The 7,367-nt window shown below is 31.6% G+C and overlaps 2 protein-coding genes across 2 annotated transcripts in view; both read right to left on the bottom strand.

Moving 5' to 3' along the window:
- Nucleotides 1-289: 289 nt before the first annotated feature.
- Nucleotides 290-3,913, bottom strand: LOC101510847 (uncharacterized). Its single transcript, XM_012718202.3, has 9 exons — nucleotides 3,668-3,913; nucleotides 3,418-3,534; nucleotides 3,029-3,097; nucleotides 2,903-2,922; nucleotides 2,770-2,822; nucleotides 2,623-2,653; nucleotides 2,431-2,509; nucleotides 2,201-2,340; nucleotides 290-476 (listed from the first exon to the last, which is right to left on the bottom strand). The coding sequence occupies exons 1-9, from the start codon at nucleotides 3,834-3,836 to the stop codon at nucleotides 459-461; spliced, it is 696 nt and encodes a 231-aa protein (XP_012573656.1). The 5' UTR covers nucleotides 3,837-3,913; the 3' UTR covers nucleotides 290-458.
- A 1,717-nt stretch (nucleotides 3,914-5,630) lies between these two features.
- The window catches only part of LOC101500046 (protein TRIGALACTOSYLDIACYLGLYCEROL 4, chloroplastic-like), a 5,995-nt gene continuing 4,258 nt past the window's right edge, over nucleotides 5,631-7,367 (bottom strand). Inside the window, exons 5-6 of the mRNA XM_004487899.3 lie at nucleotides 7,118-7,366; nucleotides 5,631-6,147 (exon numbers count right to left, since the gene is read on the bottom strand). Coding sequence (XP_004487956.1) covers nucleotides 5,947-6,147; nucleotides 7,118-7,366 — 450 coding nt within the window. The 3' untranslated portion in view covers nucleotides 5,631-5,946. The remainder of the gene's footprint in view (nucleotides 6,148-7,117; nucleotide 7,367) is intronic.

Raw genomic sequence — 7,367 nt, 5'->3', positions numbered from 1 at the left:
AGAAATTCACATATACAACTGCAATAATATTTATTTGCTCAATAACAATAAAAACATATATTAACCTACTATATATATTATGTTAACCTCAAGGAACCACCTTTGGACTATTTTAAAAGCTTGAGAATTGGGTAACTGGCAGCATCAAAATTAAATAGCCATTATAAAGTTTAAAGGATAAGGGAACAATTACAACTGCATTATAAAATGGTCCAGTTAACATAAAACTTATAGAATCAATCTAATCTAAAATTGAACAAATGCTACAATCATTAGATCACACAAGAGATGAGAAAATCATAATACTAATAATAATTGTTGTAAAGAAAACATCATTAACTTTAGATTAGACATTACAAATTATAGGATCAACCTAGAGTGAAAGAGTAGTTAACACAAATTTGTAGAGTGAAAATGCATGCCTTCCTTGCTAAACCGCCCATTCATGCTTTTACGTTTTAGTTAGCAGAAATTTCCTGGCAGAAAGATTATAACAAAATGATTAGTCTAAATAGGCAAAGGATATATACAGCGACACTCGACATCACTCGGAAATATGAAGTATGAACTTCAAACAATGGCGATTAATTATTCAAATTAGCAGCATATAACATGTACTATTTGTTTGGAATTTTTGTGTTAACCATTACTTAGTGGAAGAGTTTCTAAATTTAGGCTTGTGGTTTTTATGCTATAGATTGAATAAAGTTTTCCTTGTTAAAACTTAAAAGGAATGTTTTAAAAACCAGATCGACCGGTTCAACCAGGAACCGAGGTTAAATCCTGTCTGGTTCGACCACTAGAACCGCTAGTCAGTTGAAACCGGGAAAACCGGAGTGAACTTGTACAAACCGGATATTGAACCAAACTAGGGGTGGTTTTCAGAAACCGTTTGGTTGCATGGAGTGCGTGTTTACCAGAAATAAATCTCTTAAAACTGATTTTTTTTCTCCATTTTTGTTCCCATAACTTATCCCTCTAGTTCCATATGCTTGAACCTTGGAAGACCAACTTGAAGGGATAGTTTTAGTTCTTATACTCTTGGAGATGTGAGGTTAGTTCATGAAGACATATTAAATGTGCCGGTATTGGAAATGTCTAATAGTGCTAAATTAACTCTCAAGCTTGTGAAGCACATTCTAGACATCCGATCAAATTTGCTTTTAGTGGCTAAGTGATGCGTGACTATGACAACTTGTTCGTATAGGATATTAGGAAACACGCCAAGGGTTCTACAGTTTGATGTGATTCTAAGATGCCCTCCCTTGATAAGAAGAATCAAACCAAGATGAGTGGGCTGGAGTATGCAAATTGGGTAGTCATCAAAGTGTTTCATTTAGTGGAAGGAATCAGCTAAAGAAGTTATGATATAATAAGAAGCTGCGTCACATGAATGAGAAAGCCATGGTTGAGCTAGCAAAATGAGACATGTTGCCTATTATGAGAAATCGACAATTGCATAACTGTGTTGGCTATGTTGTAGGAGAGCTAAATAACATTTCTTTCAAGAGTCACTCACCTTTTAAAAGACTAGAAATTTTTTACTTATATTTTGGAGGAGAGCCAAAATGTTTGGACGAAACTATATAAGATAAGCATAATGAAGAGTGGATGGAAGAAATACATGAGAATCATACTTATGATTTGTTGAAATTTTCTTAGGGCGAGAGAATCTTGAGAGTTGTAGCACAATTGCTAGGATATCAAGGTTTGGCCTCATTTGAATTGTGAGGGGGGAGATTTGCTACGCGAGTCCATCCTAAGTAGGAGTAACGACTCACGACTAACTTCTAAATAAAGATAGCTTGAATGAGCCAAAGACCATTAGCTTTATAAAAGGGAATTGAATCTCTAAGTGCAGCAAATAAAAAATAGAAAAACGAATGAAGCAGAACAAGCAATGCATGAAAAAGATTTTGGGTCTTTAAGTAGATGATTTGCAAAGGAAATGTGTTCTATTTCGGACTAGATACTTTTGGTTCAGATATTGTGTTGATTTTGTTGAACTTTGTTTTTTGTTTTTATGCTCCATCTTATTGCTAATATTGTTAAAGTTGCCTTAGTTTGGTAAAATTTCTGATTAGACTCTCACAAAAAGGAAATAATTTTTTAGCTTTTCATATTCTGCTATGTACTCTGATAACAACAACACTATTGACCAAGGACATATAAGAGTAGGTATCACAAATCATCTGATTACCTTAGTGCAAATGTATATATAATGGACGTCGGGATTCGGTCCTAGAGTTTCATCCACAGAGCTTCCATCATTATTAAGTGGAATAGGTTTTGTCAGCTCCCAAATTGGATCATCAGATTTTTCTTCTGATGCTAGTTTCTCTGCATATATCATTACAGTGGTTATTGACAATGGTTTACTTAATAGGCCATTTTCAAATGAACAACATTGACAAAAGGATCTAAGCCAACCTATCACATGGAGTTTAATTGACCACGAGCACGAATCGCGTAGCAAACGTAGGCGATATAGTGGAGCACCATACGTCACCTGCGGTTTTTACAAGCATTCAAGACCGATAAGGTGAAATGCAAAGACACATTTCATTCATCTATCGGTTTATTGGAGAGATTGATACTACAACAAGAATGAGGTGAAGTTACCAGAATATAGACTCCTTTATCCTTGAGAACCCTATAGTGTGTCATCAACTGCTTCAATAATGGTGAACAGATCAAGAATAAAAAAAATCCAAAAAAAAACAGAAGTGGTAAAGAACTATGGATTTTTTGTTCATGGTTTTATTATACCTCCAAATTTCCTCAAGCATCTTAGTAGCATTTTGTCTTGAATTGTTTCCACACTAGTACAACAAAAATATGCAACAAGTGAACCGTTAGTCTTGTTAAACATAAAAGTATTTCAATGATCATCATTACTCACCAAGATAGAATCAAGAGTCCCTGAAAAACAAAAATCAAACAGTATCAGGATAAATCGTCGTGCAACACGTAATCTAATTATATTATTTTAGAAAAAGAAATACGAGTCTATAAATGGGAAGCACACCTTTGTCAATAACAGAACCAAAAGACTCTGATTCAAAAGCACTCATGTCTCTTACATCCATTTTCATATCTGCCTAATTATTAAGGATATTTTACCCTCAAGAACATCACTATCACCACTTGATTAAAATTTATTGAAATTAATTATAATTATGATTCTATAACATGGAAAACAATGCATACTTGATCTGATAACAAATGGAGGAGCAGCCTCAAAAATATGTAAAGATCTTTTGCACCATCAGTCAATCGTAGTTGTTCAGATCATTAAGAACATTTGACTTTAATCATAACTACTTATAAAGTAACATGAAAAACAACATAATATAAAAAATGAAGACTCAATGGTTATTTAAAATCTTGTATTATGCACATGATAGATAAGGATACACTTCAATTGAGGACGATCTTGATATTTATTCTGCATAGCATCAATGACCACAGAAGATATATCAATGTTAACAACATCCATGTAACCACCTTCATCAACCATGCCTTCACTAAATGCTGCAAACAACATCAAATTTATTTGATTTTTCCTTGAAATTAACATACCCACATGCATTTCACATAAAAAAAAAGAATTTAATTGAACCGAAATAAAAAAGGGTAAATGGGGTGAGAGATCTGAATCTGAGACCTGAATTGCCAGAACCAACAACAAGGATAGATTGGTTAGTTGGAACATAGAGATTGATGATGGGAGACAAAGTAATGTATTTTTGGTACCAATCAAAAGGACCTGGTTCGTTGGTGTACCGGTTGTCCCAATACCATGATTCACCGTACGCTTGTGTTCCTGTCGTCATTGCTTCAATCTCTTCAGATTTAAGTTTCTTACTTCCAAATCTTTTCTTAAAAATGGTAACTTGCTTTTTTATTCATATCAAACAAAAAGAAACTTCTAACATACATACACGTGGCTTGCATTGTCGGAGATTATTAAGTACATCTCACGTGTTAAAAGATTCATGTTACATTTCATGGCCAAAATTTATTACCGAGTAGTGTTTAAAAGTCATTTTAAACTCATAAGATAACTGTTTATTTATTTAATTTTATGATTTATATAATAAACTCAATTTAATTAGGGTAGGCTTAAGGTCAAAACTAGTAATGCAATGCGTTTAGGTCTCCAAAAAATAATTAAACTCTATTTTTTTATCAATACTTTTTATTTTAGAGTTGTTTTAGACTTCAATAAGTGTTAGGTCGATCTTATAAAAATAACGGAAAAACAAATATGTCCTTCAAAATTTAACTTGTGGAATCGGCACCAATCAGATCATTACCTCAATTGGAAAAATACAGATAATTGATAATTTATACTTCTGAATAAGGGGTTCAATAATATAGATCAATTGGCGAACTCAATCACCCAACTCAACCTTGATTTTAACCTAACTCATTCAAGTTTGGGGTCGACTCGAATCAACCAATTTATACTCAAATGTGTTTTGGTTTAAGATAATAGATTTGTCACTTTAAACTCTCGTGCCCGCGAACCCAACGTAGTGTCAAGACATATATTTTATTGTTATTATTCCTACCATTGACGTACATGTGTTGTTAATGCAGCTATTTTATGTGTTTTTGACGTATTGAATGTTATACTAAAATTTTATGATTTTAGAAATGTTAAAAGTATCGAGAGTATTTTCATTTTAATTACAATTTTAAAAATAAAAAATAACATTATTTTTTTTATATGATCCGCGAACTTAATTCAATCGTAAGTGGATTGATTCGATTCATGTTTGATATAAATATTATGAATTAAGAATTCACCTCAATCCGAAATGAAATTGAACATTTTAAATATTTGATTTGATTACAACCTACTAAATCTTATATGTGTACACATCAAACTCAATAACTAACCAATAATCAAGAACAAATTCCTAACAGAACATGTAATGATGTTTGATGTTTTGACTATGATGCATTGCCATTTCACAATTGTCTTTAAAGATATTTAAACTCGATGTCTTAAGATTAATATGATGCATTAATGTGTTGCCATTTTAGTGCCAACTATCATATGTACACCAGTTGCACAAATATGACTATGGCGCAATAAGGTAACTGAGATATTTTCAATCTCAAAAGTTCTCTAGACGTACATTTATTCAAATTAGAGAATAAAATATATAATATCAACTGTTACTAAATAAATTATTCAAATCAGTTGTTTTATGTATACACGTATAAAATTTAATTATAAGTGACTATAATATTACCTTTTAATTTATTTATTTAACTAACTTCTCACTTCAGATTTATTCGGAGACTTTGGACTTTAGAATATTGAATATTGATTGTAATGTAAATTGAAATTGAAATGAATGTCTTAACAAATATTTGATAAAGCTTATTATTTTAGTACAAGATAAAGTAAGCTTATTTAGTGTGAAAGATATATTTTAATTAAAATTTAAATACTCAGAACTATAAAAGTTATAATAAAATAATACAAATATATAATAATATTATGAAATTTGTGTTTCAAATTGGTTAATCAATAGTTATACAATCTATACATTTCTTTCTGGTACACATTGCACTTCATACAAGAGGTAAAATCAATTCCTTACCCAGCAAAATTAGGAACAGAAGAATTTCACATTAATTTTGTAAAGAATTCTCATACAAAATTTTCTTATACTAGTCATCCCTGTATTTAGTGAAATTAGAACTACAATCCCAAAGATAGAAAGATAAATAACCAGCATGACAATTAATAAACCATTTACCAACATGCTTCCACCATAACCATAGTGTTTTGTAATAATTCAAATAGATTTTTCTTTTTGTTAAGTAGCCTAGTAGCTAGACTCGCACATCTTAAATGTAGAGAAGTGAGAAATCTCGAGTTTGAACCTGAACACCTATATGTTAATGTTCTCGCAGCTACCTGACTTATGTCTCATAGAATCGAAGTTCTACCATAAACTCTTGGCGCTTAGGGCAACACCAAGCAACTGCTTTTGCTGAACCAAGTACTTGTAATGCATATTCAACAGCAAATACAGGTTCCTGTGCTTGTATAGGCCATTCAGGGTTGTTCTTCAGATCAATTGATATTCCTGAATCCACTCTCAAACTCACAGGACCAACAATCTGTAACGTGTAAATAAAACAAAATAAAATGTCTTGATTAACATTACAGTAACATTGAGAACCAAATGCTTCAAAATATTTTCTTGTGCAAGATGAGAATTATGAAATCAGAAGAGCGACAATGATCGGAAGGGAGGTGGAGAGGTGAAATTTGGATTAAGAAATTGGCTTAAATACAAAGGTGATCCCGTAATATATTTATTCTTTCATTTTAGTAACTGTAAATTGTTTTCATCAAAATGGGCATTGTAATAATATATACAGATAACATTCAAATGAGATGGATTTTATAATGAGAAAGTGAGAGGAATCAAGCTTAGCCATAGATTAAATCATGAATGGCTACTATTAGAACATAAAGTCATGTGACTTTTTTAAGTGAACATGTGATCTTTAAATACTTTTAATCATGATCATTCATATATAGTTGTATAATCCAAATTTACTTATCTCACCTTCTCATATTAAAACTCCTCTCACTTGATACTTCTATATATACACATTTTTTTCATTTTAGTCCTTATTGTTTTGTTATAGTCTTTCTTTTATACTTTTTTAGTTGTTTTAGTCCCTATAGTATTTGGTTATGTTTCAATTAGTCCTTTTACAAATAGGCACTGAGATGTAAAAAAGTATATTACATGGACTAAAACAAAACAAAAAGTATACTACATAGACTAAAATGGAATATATATACATACACAACTATTTTGAAGGGGAAAAAAAAAATACTAAAACGAGAAAAGTGTGCATATCACAAGGACCAAAAACATAATTAAACATAACTTTGATTTTTTAATGAACATTCCAAATTGAACTTCCACTTGTGAATAAACAATAAAAACACCATATAAATATCAACAACTTACTTACAAGGCAAAATTTATCTTTTGAGGATGAAGCTTACTAGTCAGGCAAAATTTTTAAAACTGTGAAAAATCTTTCAAATTTGTGGAATAATTGGAGGTACCTGCTGCTGAAGAGATACGGTAGCATTTGGGCATATCGTTTGAAGAGCTTCAGTGCTTGGCTTTTGAGAATTAAAAAGATCTTGTGCAAGACTTGTTGCACCTGAAAGGAATTTGGAACTGGAAGGAAATTCCAGCCGGGCCTGAAATCGTGTAAGATCAAGAAAAAGCCTTTGGAAGTTTCCATGTTGGGCTGTAAATGAAATGGATCCAAATATATCTGCTAGAAAGGAAGACTTTATCCCAGAAGCC

Source organism: Cicer arietinum, chromosome 1, assembly GCF_000331145.2.
Source record: "Cicer arietinum cultivar CDC Frontier isolate Library 1 chromosome 1, Cicar.CDCFrontier_v2.0, whole genome shotgun sequence".
In the NCBI taxonomy this organism is placed as follows: Eukaryota; Viridiplantae; Streptophyta; class Magnoliopsida; order Fabales; family Fabaceae; genus Cicer; species Cicer arietinum.
This window is presented reverse-complemented; position numbering and strand designations above follow the sequence as displayed.

Bases quoted from the DNA above. Each gene is read 5' to 3' on its own strand.
- LOC101510847 (XM_012718202.3), bottom strand. From the start codon at position 3,836: ATGACGACAGGAACACAAGCGTACGGTGAATCATGGTATTGGGACAAC. The intron at 3,098-3,417 runs GTATCCTTATCT...ATAATTAGGCAG, and splicing joins AGATCGTCCTCAATTGAAGT to ATATGAAAATGGATGTAAGA. The intron at 2,341-2,430 runs GTTGGCTTAGAT...TGATATATGCAG, and splicing joins AATTAAACTCCATGTGATAG to AGAAACTAGCATCAGAAGAA.